The sequence below is a fragment of the Bubalus kerabau genome, chromosome 21 (genome assembly GCF_029407905.1).
Source record: "Bubalus kerabau isolate K-KA32 ecotype Philippines breed swamp buffalo chromosome 21, PCC_UOA_SB_1v2, whole genome shotgun sequence".
Taxonomy (NCBI): Eukaryota; Metazoa; Chordata; class Mammalia; order Artiodactyla; family Bovidae; genus Bubalus; species Bubalus kerabau.
The window spans coordinates 49,406,702-49,427,046 of NC_073644.1; the positions used below are offsets into that span (position 1 = coordinate 49,406,702).

At 49.1% G+C, this 20,345-nt stretch overlaps 1 protein-coding gene across 2 annotated transcripts in view; it reads right to left on the reverse strand.

The window, feature by feature from the left end:
* LOXHD1 (lipoxygenase homology PLAT domains 1) overlaps positions 1 to 20,345 on the reverse strand; it is a 195,498-nt gene that overhangs the window by 62,991 nt on the left and 112,162 nt on the right. For both annotated transcript variants that reach the window (XM_055559028.1, XM_055559027.1), the window contains exons 22-28: positions 13,555 to 13,721; positions 12,521 to 12,625; positions 8,810 to 8,938; positions 7,652 to 7,816; positions 6,283 to 6,464; positions 1,632 to 1,748; positions 797 to 959 (exon numbers count right to left, since the gene is read on the reverse strand). In XM_055559028.1, coding sequence (XP_055415003.1) covers positions 797 to 959; positions 1,632 to 1,748; positions 6,283 to 6,464; positions 7,652 to 7,816; positions 8,810 to 8,938; positions 12,521 to 12,625; positions 13,555 to 13,721 — 1,028 coding nt within the window. The remainder of the gene's footprint in view (positions 1 to 796; positions 960 to 1,631; positions 1,749 to 6,282; positions 6,465 to 7,651; positions 7,817 to 8,809; positions 8,939 to 12,520; positions 12,626 to 13,554; positions 13,722 to 20,345) is intronic.

Consider the following 20,345-nt stretch of genomic DNA (forward strand, 5'->3'; position numbering starts at 1 on the left):
GGGGTGGGGGGGACTCAAACTGGCGCTCTGTAACAGCCTAGAGGGGTGGGATGGGGAGGGAGGTGGGAGGGAAGTTCAGGAGGGAGGGGACTTGTGGATGCCTATGGCTGGTTCGTGTTGCTATTTGGCAGAAAACAACAAAATTCTGTTAAACAATTATCTTCAATTAATAAAATAAATAAATAAAGAAAATGGTGGTTCCAAAGCAAAGGAATGAGGGCAAGAAGTGTGTGCTCAGGCTGGTGCAAATTCTGCAGAAAAGAGCCTCATCAATGAGGAAAAGGTGACTGGCACACACAGAAAAGAAACCCATGGCCTTGGACACGGAAGCTGCACCCAGCCTCCTGAGAACAAACACCAGAGTTACAGTTCTGTACAAAGCCGGGAAGCTATCTGATTCACACTCGGTAGGGACAGCTGGATCCAGCAAGAGCAGAGAGGACCAAGTCCCGCGGATTAGTAGCCAAATTAACTAAGCAAAGGGAGAGAACAAGGACCAGTTGAGTCTAGCCCCAGGAGAGCACATACGTGGATGGCGGATCACACTGTCATACCAGGGGAGGATTTGAGCACGAGACTCAGGGTGAGGGTGCTGCGACTTTGAAGAACAGCTGTGCCATTTATTAGCTGAGTGAACTCTGGCAGCTTGTGTAACCTCAGTTGCCCTCTCTGTGGAGTGAAGGTAATTACAGACTCTGCCTCCAAGGTGCAAAGGCTCTGCCCCGCACAGGGCAAGTGTCCAACGAGGGACGCTTCGTTCTGCTGATGGCGATGAGGGCAATCGCCCCACACTTACTGTCCAGAGGCTCCTCCACTTCCTTGTAGACTTGCCTTAAAGACCCATCTCTCATGTATTTCTCGGTGAAGATGTCATAAGGGACCAGTTCTCGAATGGTCTTCTTGTCATCCTCCGAAGTGGCAAGCCATCGATCACAAGGGAAAGTCAAGGTCTCTGTACCCTGGGGTGAGGAGAAAGGAGGAAACTGAACCCTTCATGTGGAAACTGCCAACTTCAGTCATTCATCACCTGTCTCAACACTCATGGGGACCAAGGCCAAGGGTGATGGAGCCCCACTGATAATGCAAAAGCCCCAGGGGAGGCCCCAGCCCTGCCCCAATTCCAGCAGATCCAGTCTTACTTAAAGCACTTCCAAACCATGTCAGGGGGAGGCTCTGGAAGGTCGAATTCCCCACGTCACTTGAAAATGGATACCCGAACCCCATCCCAGAGACTAAGACTCAGCTGGCAGTGAGGGGAGAGTCTGTATTTTAAACTTCTCCCTAGGTTTAGAATTCTGTGGTTTTAAGAATGCTTTCCAAGTTGTGTGGGTGGCTTTCTTTCTCTGAGTTGACCTTGAGTTGCAGGAGGGACACACTTGGTCACTCACTAGTAGCACGGCTTTGGGGGTGAGGAGCAGAGACACGGCTGTCCAGACCCTTTTTCTTGAAGGTTTTAAAAGATTGTGCCTTGGGCCTGCTTTAGCTCCTGCACTTGGCGTGAACTGGCTGAATCTTCCTTAGATGATTTTATCTCAACTTAAAAAGGCTGCAGTTTCTTATAGGAAATCTGACTTGAATCTCTTCTGAAAAGGGACAAAAGAAACAGCAGGATGGACCAGTCAGAAACTCACATCTTTATCTGGGAGGAGCCGGCGGATGTCCACGTGGGAGCAGTGCCAACCAGGATTCATGCCCGTATTATCATGGCCAATCCGAATTTTTTCAATGATTTCTCCCACGTCTTCTAACTTGGGGAAGGAGAAAATACACCAGATGTTGATTGAACAGTCCAGGAAAGTACAACCTCAGCAAAACTCTGCCTCCCGAGGGCATCTACCTTAGAAACCCTTTGAACTTCCTGGGGTCACTTTCTCCCAGTCAGTCCCTCCTGTTTGGTCAAATCAGCCCCTGCTTTCCCTTCCTTACACATGCTGTGCTCACACCTCTCTTCATCTCCCCAACTTAACATCAGCCTAGACTCCAGAACTCAGTTCACTCAAGCTCTGGGAGGCTGTATCCCTTTTCATGGTGGAGCCCAGCCCCCAGTCTTCTGTTACTAGCAGAGGCTTGAGAGCTGAAGATGAGTTCTAGTTCTGCCCAAGCCCCGCCTTGCTAGTCTGACCTTCTCCTTGGCCCATTAGGGCTGCTTCCATCTCCAGCCACTCCTCTTCTGTGTCATTCAATTTCCAGTCCCTCCAGCCTGACATTTTCTTGCTACAGGGCCTTTGTATCAGCCCTCCCTGCCCCTTCCCTTTCTTCTTCTTTACCTAAACCAGTATTTGCCCAACGTCATTATTCAAGTCTCAACTCAAGGATCATTTACTCAGGGAAAGCCCCTGATCACCTTGGTGGTTTAGTCACTAAGTCATGTCTGACTCTTGCAACCCCACGGACTGTAGCCCACCAGGATCCTCTATCCATGGGATTCTCCAGGCAAGAATACTGGAGTGGGTTGCCATTTCCTTCTCCAGGAAGTCTTCCAGACCCAGGAATTGAACTGAGGTCTCCTGCACTGCAGTCAGATTCTTTCCCAACTGAGCTATAAGGACCTGATCACCTCAAAAAATTCAAATCTCTTCATGATAGGGTCTGACAGCATCCTATCACTCACACACACACATACACACACCAGCACTTCTCACAGTCAGAAGTTTGTATTTACTTGTGTGAAGCCTTCTTTTCCATCACTGAAAGTCATAAGGGCAGGCACCACGTCTGTTTTGCTCATCAAGGCATCCCCAAAACCCAGAACAGAGCCCTTGACCTCTGTACTCAATACCTAATGGCAGAAAGGATAAAAGACTGCTTCCTCATCTGCGAAATGTGTGTGACAAAGTCAGCTGGGTTCTCTCACACCTCAGCCACCAAGGAGTGCATGAAAGTCCCCCTGAATGAAAGAGTGATACGTGCAGGCATGAAGAGTCCCTGAAATTCAGGAGGTGCTCTCTCTAATCTATCCTGTCTGGACTCTATGGGCACATGGTGCCGGAGAGGGACTCAGCCAGGAGTGATTGACTCCCAGATCCTTTCCTTGGAGCCTTTGAAAGAAGCAACAAGGTGGCCAGACACAAGGCAAGGCATCCACACAGTTGGCACCTGCCTCCTTGGCTCTCTCTGTCAGGCTGCCCTCCATCAGGTCCCACTCTAGGGCCTCTGGGAGCCTTGTGGGCCTCTCCCAGTTCTCATGTGTCATGTTCTTCCCTGAAATGGAGATGGACGTGTCAGTTCCCACCCTGCCTCATCCCTATGGGGATCTGGGCAATCATAGGTGGAAACAGACAAGGAAGTCGGGGTAAAGGGAAAAGAGGACAGGGAAACAAAGTAATACCCAGATGCCCTGGCTCATGGTTGGTCCACGGAACTCATGTCTTCGACATTGACAGGTTGAAGTTAAGGAGGGTGTGCAGACTTGAGCTTCCTGGCAGCCCCTCTGCGGAGCTTTCTGCCTAGCCTGCTCCATCAAAGACTCAGTGCTACAAGGAGATGGCACAGTCAGCCCCAGGGTAGATGAAGACTCCTGATGAGTGAATGGCATCTGAATGAGTGATTGAGCCATTCACCAAATGTGGAGCCTCTATAAGCCTAGACAGATGTGACCTGGGAATGAACTGGAAGAGCTCCCAGCATTGCACACCCTCCACACACACACACACCGTTGACAGCCATGGCCAAGCCCATCAGCACCGCCTGAGGAATGTCCCCCTGCTCCCACCCACCTCCATCCTTCCCAGCTATAGCCCTACAAGCTGCATGATCTAGACAAGTTTCTTGACCTTCTAGGCCTTAACTGCCTCATCTATCAAATGGGGAGATTGCTCAGCCAAAGGCAGGGGCATGGGCAGGGCAACCCTTCAAGGTCACTTCTGGGTCTAAGATCACAGACGTGTTTCTTTTTGTCAGCGATTCTCTCCTTCCAAGTGACCAATACGGCACCACTTTGCTGGAGACGCCTTGAGTTAACAAACTCCCCAGCAGCCAGCTCACCTGTGCTTCATCAGAGACCTGGTGTCCCCTGTGAGCTCCTGGACTTTCTGAATCATTAAACAGAGACCAGTGAATGCACGGGGCCTCACTCTTTCACAGCAGGAGAAACAGGAAGCTCTGGGCGAGATCGTGACTTACAGGATCTGCACTCAAGGACACTGAGCTGCCAGGCAGCTGGCAAAGGGGGACAATGACACCATCTGACTCTTGGAATGGTGATGAGGATTAAATGAGGTGATACATCCCAAGTGCCAAGAACAAGGCTGGCACATGGGGAGTGCCCAGTAAATATTAGCCATTGTTATTTTCCCAGCAGATCTGAGTGTCTGAGGACGAGGCCACAGAGAGGGTGGGCTTGCCAGAATCCAGGGTTATGGGCTCACTTACAGTCCAGCACTCCTCCTCTTACCCGAAGATCAGTGGGAAAAGAGAAACGGCGAGACGGGGACACAAAGCAAGCTCATTTGTATCTAAGCCCTCATACTCCCCCCAACACCCAGGTAGATTTGGAAAGAAAAAAAATTGCAACAAATTACTGGCAAATTATAGCTGCCTATTAGGCAGACTTCATTGATGAAACTTCCCGGAAGCCAAGGTGTGATCACACTCAGGCCTCTGACACCATCCGGCTGGGATGACGCACGCACAAGGAGATCTCTGTGGGTGAGGTGCTGCTTCGTGTGCATAGATGAATCACCCTTGAATTCTCCTTGTTAAAAAATCTCCACCAAGGTGGCAACCTTCCCACAAGTGCCGACTGCTCCCGGAGAAGGTGGGGAGGGGAAACGGAGTTTCCCGGGGCAGACATGACCCGAGGAAGCAAGATGGGGCTCTGTGCTTTGTCTCCCACCAGAAAATAAGGGGCACATCTCCCAAAGTCCCTACTACCTGGAGAGCTCAAGCCCCCACCCCTTGTCCTTCAGAGTCACCCCCTTTAAATCCTGTTCCATGGATCCTTAGCCAAGTTACATCCCTCTCCTATCCCCTCTTGTCAAACCTCAAGCCACTTGCTATGTTTCCTTCCATCTCTGGCCCTCGGCCATGATGTTCCCCTTGCTAGGAAGGCCTTCCCTCCTTGGTCCCTCATATGCTCACTTTCAGGTCTAGCTCAAAGCCACTACTTTCAGGGAGCCCTCTCTGGTCTCTGAACACCTACAGCACACTCAACCAGCCCCACCGTTTGCCCTCATGGGCTAGTGGATGGCAGGGGCTAAGGGCACATATTCTGAGCCAATCCTCCAGGTATTGAATCCTACTTTCACTATGCCTTGGCTGTGTGATTTCATGGAAGCTGCTAAACTCTCTGTGCCTTGGTTTCCCCATACTTAAGCACGGATAATCACAGCGCAGAGCTGCTCTGAGGGCTAAGTGACCCTATGACAGGGCCTTCTTACCCCCAAGAGCAGCTATCATGATGGTCACCAGACTCTCTCCTTAGCCTTGTTGAGATCTGGGGTTCCCCAGTTGGACTGCAAGCCCCTTGCAGGCATGGTCTGGGTCCTCTCCTTCCCTTGTCTCTTCCACCCCACTGGCACAGAGTGGAGCATACAAGGAGGCAGGGGATGGGTGTACAGAATACCCAGGTGTGGATGCGGTGACATACATCTGCAATAAGCATCGAACAGTGAAACTCTCAGGCCAGAGCCAAGTGGGAACCAAGGAATACATGGGATGCTCTCTTCCCTGGTGGCTCAGATGGTAAAGCATCTGCCTGCAATGCGGAAGACCTGGGTTCGATTCCTGGGTTGGGAAGATCCCCTGGAGAAGGAAATGGCAATCTACTCCAGCACTCTTGCCTGGAAAATCCCATGGACGGAGGAGCCTGATAGGCTACAGTCCATGGGTCGCAGAGTCGGACATGACTAAGCGACTTCACTTTCACTATAGCTTGACAGATAAGCAGGAGACAATAATGTGATGAGGAAGTCTGGAGGCCAGGTCTCTCCATGGCTTTGCTGTTGGTAGCACTGGAGATGGCCCCAGTGGAATTGTGCCTCTAGTTTCCTTAAACCCTGTGCACTCATTGTCACCTTTGACTCAGACACTGGTCCCGGAGAGGGAAGGTCACTGTCTTCCTGGCTCCTCACATGCACTGAGGCTCAGAGAGATTGGATGAACTTCATCCAATGAGGTTCCAGTGAGAATGATGGTTCCAGTGAGAACCATCTCCCTCACTCACAACAGCCCATCAGATGAAAGACACATGTCAGACTCTGGACAAGGGCTCCTTCTCCTTGCCTTCTGGTCCAGCCCGCACCCCTGTCCTGGCTCCCTTGGCAGCCTGCCAGATGCCGGTACCTCCATTATGAAGCGGGAGGCGGACTTCCTCTCAAAGAACAGCTTCTGCTCCCTCTTGTTGGTGCACAGGTACTTCTGCTGGGTGCACACGGCGTCGCAGCCATAGATGACGATGAAGATGTTGGCGTCTGTCCCAGCGGCAAAGACATCACTGGTGTAGAGGATGATCTCGTAAGGGACAACTGGGGAGGGGACAGAAGGCAAAGTTGGCGGGGGGGGGGTGAAAACAGGAAACAAATACAGGCAGGTCAAGTTCTTCATCAGCACCACCGCTCTGGATCTGTCCCTTCACTGGGAGCTGCTACCCAGGGGCCTGAACCTTCATGTGGTTGCCTAGCAACCCAGGGTGGAGGGAGGTATCCCAACATGCCTTGGGCCCATCGAAAACCCCTGTCACCTCAGACTAGGGTCTCCGTGCCTCTCCCATCACAGAGCTAGTATAACAGATTGGGTGAAAGCGCAGGCTCTATCTAGCCTGACTGTGCGGCCTGTGCAAGTCACCTAGGAGCCTTGGTTTCCTCATTTGTTACAGCATCCTCAAAGCAGTCCATGGCTGCAGATATGCTATACACAGGAGCATTATGTTTCAGGGGAGACACCAATCAGATCGGCCGGTCTACAGTGGTGAGAGTCCTTTCTCTTCTCTTCTCACCCCTTCTACTACTCACTCACTGGCTCCACACTGGTCTGCCCCTTCCCGGCAATACAGACTTTCAGATGATGACAGAGGAAGCAACATGTCAAAAATTCACCTAATTGTTCCATTTTCTCCTTTTCTTTAGCTGGTAAAGGAATTACATTTCGCTTCTTTTCAAGTTCTTTTTTTCCCCCCCAATCAAGATAAAATCTTATAACAGTGATTTCTTTGGTGTGTTAATGACTGGAGTGAGGACTGATTAAGGGGTTGATAATGACCCTTCATTGTTAGACTGTGGAGAAGGAAATGGCAACCCAGTCCAGTACTTTTGCCTGGGAAATCCCACGGACAGAGGAGACTGGCAGGCTACAGTCCATGGGCTTGCAAAGAGTCAGACACGACTGAGCAACAACAACAACAAATGTTAGACCTTATCTTTTCTCCTTTTTGGGTCTTACAACCACCCTACACTATTATCTCTATTTTGCAGACAGGGAAACTGAACTCCAGAGAAGTCAGGCTCTTTGCCTGATGTCATCAGCTAGTTTGGAGTAGAAATACATCCCGTATTTCCTTTCCTTGGGTCTAGAGTTCTGTCCACAGCCAGCACAGGGCCCAGGGAATTTCCAAGGTGGGCCTGGCCAAGGGTCAACTGTGGATGAGGGACTGGGAGTTGGTGGGCGGAAGAGGAGGTCTAGGAGGAGGCCCAGGCTTTCCCTGCAGGACTCCTACATGGTGTGTACCGCCTTGTCTGAAGCTCCGCGTGGAAAAGGTCCCTGACGATGGTGCCGTCATCTTCATTCTTGGCCAACCAGCGGCCACAGGGGAACGTCATGCACTTGCCAAGGGATGGGGCGTCCACCTCTACCCAGTCTACAAACCAGCCTGGAGCCTTGCCTGGAGGGAAGGAGACACAGAACCCCTCAAGGACCTCTACACAGATGGCTTTCTGTGCACAACTTCAGGACTCCAAGCATCCTTCCCTAGTCAAAGGCTGGTGCCTATGGCTCCACCGTGGACTCATCATTGCTTCTGCTTACAGCAGTGTGGACTGATTCCTGTGTACCCCACCGGATCCTACTCTGGGCTGCTGTCAGTGAAATGAACAGGAGGGAAGGGATATGGAGAAGAGATGACAGGAGGCAGAGTCTGAGGGGAGGGAAGCAAAGAACCCTCCAAGGTGGAAGGTATTCCCAAAAGGGAACCCAGATGCCAGAGAGAGCCTGTGTTAACAAGGGCTCCATATTTTCACCCAGTGGCAGGGCGACATGCTGGGCTCCCTGGCCTCAGTTTATGATTCATGAAGGGAAGGGAAACCAGTGAAGGATCTATGCTCCTCCCTGGGAAAATGAGTGCTCAGGTTTAAAGAAGGAAATGGAAGCCAGGCAGAGACCTTGTCCCTCAGTCCCAGAGGCAAAGAGAAAGGCCTCCTTCCTCAGGCTCACAAGATATGGTTTGAAGACCAAAAAAAATGAGTCCTGCTTTAGTGAGAGAGAACAAACTTGGGCACAGTATTAGGGGGGTTCTGGGAAGAACTGGCTCCATCTGTGGTTCTAAGTGGAGCCCCCAGACCAACAGCCTCGGCATCACCTGTGAGATATAAAATCTCTTGGGCCCCATCCCAGACCTACTGAATCAAAGACGCTGCACACTGAAATTTCTGACTGTGGGGTTTGGGGAGAAAGCTTTAAAAATCACTGGTGTCCGGGCCCTACCCTGATCAATTAGACCAGAATCTCTGTGTGCAGCCATGAAGGGACTGAGGAAGCTGTGTCATTATGGAAAGCAGATGACATCCAAGCCCACCCTAGATTCTTTCCTAGTCACCCATGGGGACCTGCCCATGGTCCTCACGTTCTCAGCCAGGAACAGAAGGGAGGGAAGCCACACCTGTGTTGTCATGACCGATTCTGACTTTCCACAGATCTCCCAGGTCCAGGGTCTCCACTGTGAAGATTTCGATGCTATCCCTCTCAAACTTGTCGCTGTTGGTCTTGGAGGATTTCAGGAGGGTCATTCCTGCAACCAAATGACCCTAACATGACTGGCTAGGCCTGAGGCCTTCAAACCTAGTCTGACTACCCCTCTTAGTCTCCTCTCCTAATGAGCAAATTTCTGAACTTCTATCAAATTTAGACTATACAGTTACTATCTGTGGGGCATTTTTGGTATTTTGTATGTGTGTGTGTGTATGTCCTTGTATGGAGCTTTGCAATAACTCTTTGACATACGTATTTTTATTTCCTGCTTTGCTAAAGAAAAGGAGACATACCCACAAATTAAGGGCCTTATCCAAGATCACCCGGGAGAAAGCGGTGGGGCCCTAAGACACAGCCCTCAGGTTTCTCCACGTGGGGAGGGAGCCACCTTCGCATGTTCCCTGCAGTGAGGAAACAGGGGCTCCCCTGCAGGATGGGGCACATGCCAATTCTCTGGAGCCTCTTCCCTGGGTGACAGAAGGAGGACTGGATTCCAGTGTCCCTCACCAGCCACCTCACATACAGGCTCTGTCCTAGGGCTCTGACTGCGGTGTCGATCTCAAATTTAAGGTGGTCCCAGGGTCATCACCATCTGTCCTGCCTCATTCTTCAAGTCTCCTTATCCCTGTAAGTCCTGCCTCATGTAGGAAGTCTTTTGATAATCATAGACTTACTGCAGATGATTTAAGTGCACAGAGTCAGACAGACCTTGGTTATTGTCTGGGTGGCCTTGGGCAAATTACTTAATTCTCTGAGATCTGGTTTCCTCAAATGTCAAAAAGGGTGGCTTTGGTGCCTTCCCCATAGAGGAGTTGTGACTATTTAATATGATGACTGTTGAGTGTTGAAGAATGTGCCAAACACATAGAAATCCCTTGGCAAATAAAAGCACTCTGTTAGGCCCCCTCAATTTCATTGACTATGGTTCAGGAACTATTGCAATGACATACATTTGCAAGTTTCAACCTGATTCACTCATTATATTTGCATTATTTAACCTATTAAATAATAATATTAATAATAAATGATTTATTGTCATTTTGTCTCAAATATTTTACACATTCAATTTCATTAAATCCACAACTCTATGAGATATCTACTAGTTTAATCTCCATTTTACAAAAGTGCATGTGTGTGCTCAGTCATATTAACTCTTTGTGACCCCATGGACTGTACCCCCCCAGGCTCCTTTGTCCATGAAATTTTCCAGGCCAGAATTCTGTGTTGGGTTGCCTTTTCCCACTCCAGGGAATTTTCCCAACCCAGGGATCAAGCCCTTGTCTCTTATGCCTCCTGCCCTGACAGGCAGATTGTTTACCAACTGTGCTATCGGAACACGCTACAAATGGGGGAAACTAAAGCAAAGAGAGCTTAAGCCCCTTTCCCGAGGTCACAGAGCTAGTAAGCGGTATAGGAGAAATTTAAACCAATTAGTCAAGCTCGAGTACACATGACTGAATTAGAATATGAGCATCTCAAAGTCAGTGATTACAAAGTCAGGTTTCACCCCTTCATTCTTCAGCAATGCTTAGAATAGAGCTTTAGGAGTAATGAGAAAATATGTGATGACTACGTATTTGAGGAACTGGTTCTTCTCTGAACTCAGAATGGCTGGACAGGTGGCCCAAGTGGACTGCTGACTCCGGCGCATATGCCACCTTCTGTGATGGCCTTGACAGAGGCTCCAGAATGACTCCAAGATTCCCTGAGCATCTCATATCGAGAGTACCATGGAACCCACTGGCTGAATCTTATGGGAGGTTGGGAAGAGCCACCATTTCCCAGGTTGTTATTGAGATAGAGTTAGAGCTACCTCTGCATTCAGAATAGAAGGAAAAACCTGGCAAAAGACACAGAGCAGAGACCTCTCACTGTGTGGACTCAGGAGCTTCTTCACTATAGTTTTGAAAGGCCACCACAGTGACGCCTCAAAGAAGGGCGCAGGAAATGGTTAAGCAAAACAAAACAAAACGAAACCACCTTTCAGGAAGGCTGGACAAAGACATGGGCACCATTACCTGGGGAGAGGATGCTGAAGGGAAGATGATTTTTCACAGCTTCCAAACACTTGTAGGGGGTAGAGGCAGCAACGAGGGCTGAGAGAGGACTTAGAGGGATTTTAAAAGAATTTTAAAAGAACATTTAAAAGAACAAGGAATTGCCTTTCTCTTTTGGGGTCAGTCGCATGTAATCTTTCAAGAGTCAGAGGCACGCAAGTGTACAAAATAGGGACAGGAAAACCTCTCCAATAAATGGTGCGGGGCAAATGGATGTCTACAGGTGAAATAAGTCATTTGGACCCTTCTCTCACATCATACACAAAAATCAGCTCAAAATGAATTACAAACTTAAATATAAGACCTGAAACTGTAAAACGCTTAGAAAAAAAAAAAAAATAAGGAAAACACTTGATGACATTGGTCTTGGTAATGAGTTCATGAATATGACACCCAAAACACAGGCAACAAAAACCAAAATTAACAAGTGGGATTACATTAAACTAGAAGCACAGCAAAAGAAACCAAATTCTGTAGAATGGGAAGCATATTTGCAAATCATTTACCTATAAGGGGTTAAACACCAACATATATAAAGAAATATACGACTCAATAATAAAGAAAATCTAACAACTCAATTAAAAATGGGCTAAAGACTTAAATAGACCTTTCTCCAGAGAAGACATAAAAATGGCCAATAATATATGAAAAAAGTATTCATTGTCACTAATTATGAGGGAAATGCAAATCAAAACTACAATGAGATACCATCTCATACCTGTCAGGAGGTCACTATCAAAAAAAACAAAGACAACAAGTGTTGGTGAGGATGTAGAGAAATTGGACTCCTTCCACACAGTGGGTGGAAGTCCAAAACGATGCAGTTACTCTGGAAAATAGTATGAAAGTTCTTCAAAAAGTTGAAAATATAACTACCATAAGAACCTGCCATCTCGCTTCTGGGTATATATCCAAAAGAATGAAATCAGGTCCTTGAAAGATATTAGTACTCCTATGTTTGCTGCAGCATTACTCAGAATAGCTAAGACATGGGATAAAAATCCTAAATGTCCATTGACAGATGAATGGATAAAGAAGATATGGTATATACATACAATGGAATATTACTCAGCCTTGTAAATGGAGATTCTTTGATATGCAACAATGTGGATGGTTCTTGAGGATATTATGCTAAGTGAGATAAGCCAGGCACATAAAGACTAATACAGCATGACTCCACTGAAATGAGATATCAAGGTCAAATTCATAAAATCAAAGACTGGATTGGTGGTTACCAGGAGCAAGGCATAGGAGGAAATAGGGAGTTATTAATCATCAGGCATAAAGTTTCAGTTTAGTAAGATGAACCACCTCTAAAGATCTGTTGTACACCATGAACCAACAGTCAACAATAATGTTTATATGTTTAAAATTTGGCAGGAAAACAGATTGCATGCTAAGTGTTCTTCCCACAATACAATAAAACAGTAAAGAAAATTTTAAAAATGATTTCTTAAAAAAGAAAGTGAGAGACATGACCGGGATATCTCTGGAAAGTTCCACTGTCTCTTCCAGTCTCCCTCAAGAGGAGCATGGGTGAATGGGGCCTTGCATTGCTCTCTTACCAGTGTCATCTTGAGTGCCAAAGAGTGTGATGAAGACATTGGCATCGGTACCAGCATTCTTCTTGTCCCCAGTCTTTATGGTCACTGAAAATGTGGTAGATTTATCTGCAGGAGAAGAGTATAGAGAAGTGAGTGGTAGACTGCACCTCCCATGAAGGGAGGAGGGAGATAACTTATTGAGCACGTTTCTCTGCTTCGGTTGACTGTTTCTATGAGTCACTTTCCTTGCAGTATGTGTTGTTCTGTAGTTGCCTTTAGTCTGGAAACTTCCAGAAGGCAGAGATGAGACTCCCCACCCCTACTGCCAGCTCACACAGGAAACCCTCAATCAGTAAAGTTGTAGGATGCTTGAGGAAGACTTGGGGTGACTGTGGGGTTCAAAGGCTCATCAGCCAGGAACCCTGGTCTGACTCCTCCAGATTGGGAAGTTTTAAGAATGCGAATTTCAAGGAAGGGAGCACAAGCATCCCAGCACTCTTGAAAGTTCATTCTTCCCCTTGACAAAAATATTCGTATTGGGAGTCTATAAAGAGCCCGGAGGGGAGGTTGCAAGACTAAGTCAAAGGAAAGGAAAGTCGCTCAGTCGTGTCCATCTCTTTGCGACCCCATGGCTCCTCTGTCCATGGGATTTTCCAGGAAATAGTACTGGAGTGGATTGCCATTTCCTTCTCCAGGGGATCTTCCTGACCCAGGGATCGAACCCAGGTCCCCTGCATTGTAGACAGATGCTTTACCGTCTGAGCCACCAGGAAAGTCTAAGTCAAAACCAACTGTAACTATTCTGTTTTATTTCATTCCATTCCTAACAATAACTCCATGCTAAGCCATGTACTTTACAGCCAGCTATATGCTAGACATGTGAGAACATGCCCCTGTCACCTTCCCATTCTTGCCACGGAAGACTGAGAGGGCAGCACAAATAGATTCCCAGAAAAGGAAGTGCTCAGAGTCCAGAGTGGAGAGGAAGATGGAGACCTAGTTGGGGAAAGACAGAGGAGAGGGGTGCTGGAGGGAAGAAATCAGCTCTAGGAAACCTTTCTGCTCCAGGGCCAGGTTGTCGAGGGGGGCGTTGTCACCACCTCCCCCGCCCTCCTCCGTGCTTGGTGGCAGCACACAGGACTCGTCCACTGGCAACAGCTCCCTGGACAGCTGGCCATCGTCCTCCTCCACAGCCAGCCAGCGTTGGCACGGGAAGTAGTACCTGTGCGGGAGGGGAATAGGGAAAGTTTGGGAATGTCTCTTTGAGAAGGTCTCATGAAAGAGCAGTCATGGCTGAGCCATAAGAGGCCCTCATGGGGCCCAAATGCTCCCCTGTCTGTCCCCACCCCCCAGCAGTGCCTTCCCATCCTACCTAAGAATCACCCCACTAGTTCCTTGCCTGGTGGTGGTTTAGCCACTAAGTCGTGTCTGACTTTTGTGACCCCATGGACTGTAGCCTGCCCAGCTCCTCTGTCTATGGGATTTCCCAGGCAAGAATACCGGAGTGGGTTGCCGTTTCCTACTCCAGGGGATCTTCCCGACCCAGGGATCAAACTCAGCTCTCCTGCTTTGCAGGCAGATTCTTTACCATCTGAGCTACAAGGGAATCCAGTTTGCCTGGAAGTCTACGCTTGCCTGGAGTAGACAACAAATATGGGATGTGGTTTCCATACACCCCATGGAAAAAGGCTGTGCCTGGAATCAGGGTCACATAGGAGGAATCTAGAGAAGGAGGGGTTTCTGGGGATTGTTCTGGCCTTTTCTAGAATCAATCTATTAGCCAGAGCTACTTTGGCAGAGAATATTGTACATAGGAGGTGCTTCATACCTAAAGGATTGTAACGGAATGACCCACTTAAGCTTCTGAAAGATACAAAGAATATGACCTTTAAGGAGCTGGCACAGCAGACAGCGGACACCATCCAGGGAAGAGAGGTCCAAATTAGACTCCTCAGCAGAGAAGCTGAACCCAGTGCAAGGGAGGAGCCGGGATGGAAGGGAAGGCAGGACAAGGGCTGGGAGAAGCAGCAGAGAGTGGGGACTAAGGACTCTCCTCTAGAGCCAGACTGGGTTTGAATCCTGGCTCTGCCACCTACAGTCCTTTGAGACTGAACAAGTTTCTTTACAACTCTTTCTGTGAGAGTTGCCAGATTTAGCCTGCAGAATCACAGGACTCCCAGTTAAATTGGAATTTTAGATGAGCAAGGAATAATCTTTGGGACACACTTATACTAAAATATTATTCTTTGCTTATCTGACTTTCAAGTTTAAGTGGCCATTCTACATTTTATCTGGCAACCCTCTATAGAATGAGGATAATGTTGCCTATTTCAAAGGCAGTGGTGAGAATTACAGGAGTAAAACATTTTTAAGTGCTTAAATTTCCTGGCTCTCAGTACATTCTTGGTTAAAAATTCGCTAATACTTTGATAGTGATGATGATGGTGATGGTGATGGTGATGGTGATACTTCCTTTCTTTGTCTTCAGCCCAAGCCTGGGATTTCTGGAGGCTGTTGGCTGGACAGTTCACCATTGGGCCCTTGGGCTCCCAGAACAACTCAGAGGGTTTGGGGACAGACTATCTCTAAGTTGGGGCTGCTGCACACCATCCCTACCACGGTCCAGGTGCATAAGATGCATTCAGAGACAGGTCAAAGTCTGGAGAGGCTGGGAACAGTGTAGACCGGGGGTCTCATCCCTTTCTGAGCCCCACACCCTCCTACAGTCCTTAGTGCCTCCCATCAGCGTGTGAGAGGAGCAGGGCCAGGGGCATGGAGGTGCAACTCTGCATCGAAAGTGAAAGTGAAAGTCACTCAGTCATGTCCAGCTCTTTGCGACCCCATGGACTAAACAGTCTATGGAATTCTCCAGGCCAGAATACTGGAGTGGGTAGCCATTCTCTTCTCCAGGGGATCTTCCCAACCCAGGGATCGAACCCAGATCTCCCCCATTGCAGGCAGATTCTTTACCAGCTGAGCCACCAGGGAAGCCCAAGAATACTGGAATGGGTAGCCTATCCCTTCTCCAGCGGATCTTCCTCACCCAGGAATCGAACGAGGGTCTCTTGCATTGCAGGCAGATTCTTTACCAACTGAGCTATCAGGGAAGACCCCCGTAGCTGTGCATCAAGGGACATGGATTTAAACGGTGGGAGGAGCTCAGCCTTGAGAGAGACAAACTAGATTGCTTTGAAATTAGTGTTTAAGTGAAAAATGCATATTGCTCCACTTTTCAGCCTTTTAAATGTATGAATGGAAAAGTTAATTTTTTTCTTCAACCAAATAATTTATGAATAATAGGCTTTAGTTCTGAATTATGGCCAATTAAGGGAGAGAGACAGAAATAAAGAAAAGAGTGGGGTTGGGGCTGCGGAGGAGTAATGAGAGTGTGGGAGGCTGGAGGAGGACAGAGACAGAAGGAGACAGAGGCATAAGGAGCTGGAGAGACTTATACTAGGAGACAGAACAGTCAGCAAGACAGAAAGGGGCGGGCGCAAGCCCTCCCACACCAGCGAAGAGCGCATGCGCAAGGCCTCGGCGCGCGTCACTCCTGCTGTCCTTGAGATACCTGCTCGGGGAAGTCGGAGGTCCTCAGCACGCCCACTGCGGCAGCATCGCGGGCCCCGAGCCTCCGGATCCCGCTCCCTGGGGGGAGAACCGGAGCCAGAGGCCGGACGGGCCTGAGTGCCGGGCATTTAGCCTCCACCCCCAATGATGCCAACAAGCACCCACAGGAGGTCTAGCGGAGGACTGGACCTCTGGGCCAGTGTTCTCCCCTTCCTCCCACAGGAGGAATAAATCCTGCTCCAGGAGGCCTGGGGAGGGCACTAGGTGGCTGTTTTTCAGGAGTGAAGGAGAAGAAAGGCATGCAGGTGTTCTGGCATGGTACCCCCCACTCCAGCCAGGGCAATGGAAGGAAGAAGCAGAGCTGGGGTCAGCAGGAGGTTTAAAGTGAGCATGGAAGCAAAGCTCAGGGCCCCTAAAAGGTTGGGTTTCACTTGAAAGTAAAACTGGAATGCGTGGATTGCACACTGTAAAATGTATTTAATGCATGGCCTTTCCCATTCTGTGAGTAAAGGCTGAAGCTCATCAGATATGCCCACTGGTGTTACAGGAAGAGCACAGTGACAAGAGTGGGTCTGGGGCTCGGGGACTCTGGTTTGTGCCTCTGGTCTTCCCCTAACATGCCGCATGGTCTCTGCACCCCAAGTTCCATCACATTAAGGCTGCATGAAATCATTGTCAGGTCTTTTCTGTCTCAACATTCTGTGAATCTCACACCACCCCCCGCCCCAAATCCTGGAGGAGTGAGGGGTTTTGGAGAATATCTTCCTGTTAGGTGAAACTTACGGGGAAAAATAATTCAAACTTTTTGATCAACCCTCGCTGGAAAGCTCACCCAACACATTTGCCACTTGTAATGGAATTCAAGAATAACATCTGTCTTTCACGATTCAGGGTCTTATGAGACCCCCATCAATAAGAACAGGAATCTATGTCTTAGGGCTCAAAACAGAGGTGGAAAAAGGCTATCTGATCGCGTGTGGACAGAGCTCAGAACACTAAATACATTCCTAACTTCTGTGGCATTTGCTTCTTCCTCTCTGAAGTTGAGTGATTTGACTTAATTGCAGATCTATATAAAAAGATAGCTAAAGTATTAAAGGAGGAAGGAAGATGTGGCAAACCTCATTTAGTCAACAAGGAAGGGGGCGAGGAAGCAGCAGAGAGAAGGACTTAACAAAGACGGGCTGAGTCAAGACAACACACTCCCAAACGTCCGCCCATTTCTGTTATGTATTCAGAAGCTAAAACATCAGAGATTCATAGCTTTAGAGGTGAGGAGGACTTTGAATTTTTAAGTCCTTGCTAATGTACTTGGAATCTCTGGGCTGTAAGGGGTCTTTAAGAGCCAGTGCACAATTTGTCACATCTCCTTCCACTGTAAGGAAGAGCATGGAAACATACACTGAGGAAAAGCCTCCATCAGCCTGGATGTCCGAGAGATCACAGTGATTCTCAACATATACGCCCCTGATCCCTTCCCCCTGTGACCTGTGTTATGAGCAAGAACTAAGCTTCCATTGTGTGAGGCCACTGACATTTTAGGGCTACTTGTTATCTAGCAGAACTTAGCCTATTCTGACTGATACAACTTGGGATACCACATGGACATGATTGTCAAATAAATGGTCGCTGAAGTGATGAGAAAGGAAGAGGTTGCCCAGGAGCATGTATTTAAAGTGTCTCTGCCAGAAGTCAGGCAAATTGAACACCCCACGAGCTCAGAGTCTCCTTGCCCCCTGCCGTCCACAGTCCCTGGCATACATGGGCACCACAGGATCAATGGAATCAAAAGGCATCATGCCCTCTTCAGGTGAAACGTTCTTAATTCCCCATTCAGAATTCCTGCCACGACTCCTAGGTTTCTTAATCAGCCACTATTCTTTTCTTGAAGATGCATTTTCTCTTTTCCATCAGCCCCCTTAGAATGTGGTGCCTGACGTCACCCCAAGGCTCCAGGAACTGTCTGAGCAGAGCCGGTGAGAGGAGAGGACCGGCTCTCCTCATTCCAAGTGTGATGGGACTGTCAACGTGAACATCAACCTGACCCTTTTTGAATGTTTTTTTCCAAAGAGGCCAGTGGTGGAGCCTCCCAGGCTAGAGTCCCCAGACAAGCTGTCTCAACTTCACAGTTTTCTCCCTGCCCGAGGGACTAGCAGCCTCCTTATATGAGAGGATGTGAGTCTGTGGGTAGAGCCCCAGTCAACCCATGGGACACCTCAGACCCCAGGACAATGTACTCAGAGCCATTCACAGCTGCAAACCACCATTAAAAAGACTTTCCACATCATTTGATCATGGACCCTGACAGCTTGAGACTCCTCTAAAAGACCTCAAGCACTCTCTATTTGGAAAATAATTATTCTTTTTTTTTTCTCACAATTGAGTTACAGATCAATAAATCTTCAGCCCCCACTTCCCCCAGTCCCCTCCTCCTGGGGTTTCAAGCTCAGACTCAGCTGCCCTCCAGAGCAACTGTCTCAGAGGCCAGAAGGGCTCCAAGGGGTCCTGCTGAAGCTCCACTGAATCTGTCCAGCTCTGGACATCAGACCCCTGGGGCCACTGTGGCTCTGTCTGGGTGACCTCACGGCGGCGGCAGGGGCTCTGGGCATCACACCGTCTCTTGAGCCTTTCTGCTCAGACAGCATCTCCCGAGGGGGCCTGACAGCAGTTGACATCTCTCTGCTCCTTCCCCCCATCTCCCATGCTCAGCTTCAGCAGGGTGCCCATGAAATGCAGCCAGCCAGGAGCCTGGATGTGTTCTCAGCGTGGCTTTGGAGCACCTTCATCCTGTCTTGCCACCCTCTCCATTGTTCTTTTCCTGTTTCCTATCCTCCATGATCCTCGTGCCCAAGAAAAACACAGTGACCTACTGCATCCCGTATGTGCCCCCTGGCTCTCCACCTCTGTACCACCTGAATCACATTTTCCAACCGCTTTTAATGCTCTCTGTTTCCAGCACTCAAACATCCAAGAGCTGCCTGTTCACAAAGGCACATCTCAATGCCACCTTGGATAAAAGAGCAGCCTGATAACCTGCCATCACACCCTCCTCCCCAGTCCCCTCAATGTTCTAGGTTACCGCGTGGAGACCACCAGCACCTGCTTGCCCTGCAGTCCCTGTGGTCTCCCTGCCTCCCTGGCTGTCAGCTCCTCAACCACCCTGCACTTCTCCTGCCCCATTTCCTAGCTGTCTGGCCACTTTTAGATGTTGACTCACTGGAATCTTCCTGCTCAGGGAAAGAACGGATACTGCCTTTTACTGGGTGTTGGGCCCCCTGACACACAGTACCTCACTTAGTCCTCGCAATGATTTTGTGAAAGAGTTTCTTTATGCCCATTGTATGGATGGAAGAACTGAGACTCGAGAGGTGACTGCCCAGGCCACACAGGCAAAGAGTGGAAGAGAAAGGAATTGAACCTGAACTACCTCCCATCATAGGTTTCTGCTCTTCAAAGGTGGTGTCTGAGCCAGTTGTTCAGCTGGCAGCACTTAGCATGGCTTGTGTTTGTTGAATTAATGAATGAATCAACACGTCAAGCATAATTTTATTTATTAGTTGACTTAATAAGTATCTATGGTATGCTTATTACATGCTGGGCACTCTTCTAGGGACTGGGTGGTGAGGGGGCAGACACAGCAGTGAACAAAACAGATGAAGTTATTTCCTCATTCAGGGGACCTCATATTCTACGTCTGGGAGAGGAAGAATGGCTACATGGAACAGTGTATTGTAAGTCAGTGATGTGGGGGAAGTAAACTGAGGAGGAGGAATAAAAGGTCCAGGGCTGAGAGTGGGGCCTCGCTGAGCCGGTGGGACCTAAGCAGAGACCTACCTAGACAAAGGATGAGCGAGCCATCAGGGCAGGAGTGCTAGCGGGAGGGGGCAGCACACGCCAAGGCCCTGAGGTGGGACCACGTCTGCTGGCTTCAAGGAACAGCAAGGAGTGAGCCAAAGGGGTGGGACAGGCCACTGGAAGTGCTCTCGCTCTTACTCTGACAGACCCGGGAGCCTCTGGGCAGTGTGAGCAGAGAAGGCACGTGGCCTGGGGGTCGGGACGGCTGCAGACATGGGCAGGGCCTGGGTGAGGGGGAGGGGCCAGCCAGGAGGTTTTGACCAGGAGGTTTTGACCAGGAGGTGCTGAAGATGGGGAGGGGCATCTGACAGCTTTTCTGACAGAAGGGGCAATGGACGGAGGGGTGGGGGGCAGCAGAGAGGAGTTACAGGCACCCAGTCTGCAACGAGATGAGTGACTGGGACAGCTCAGTGTGCGTTCACCC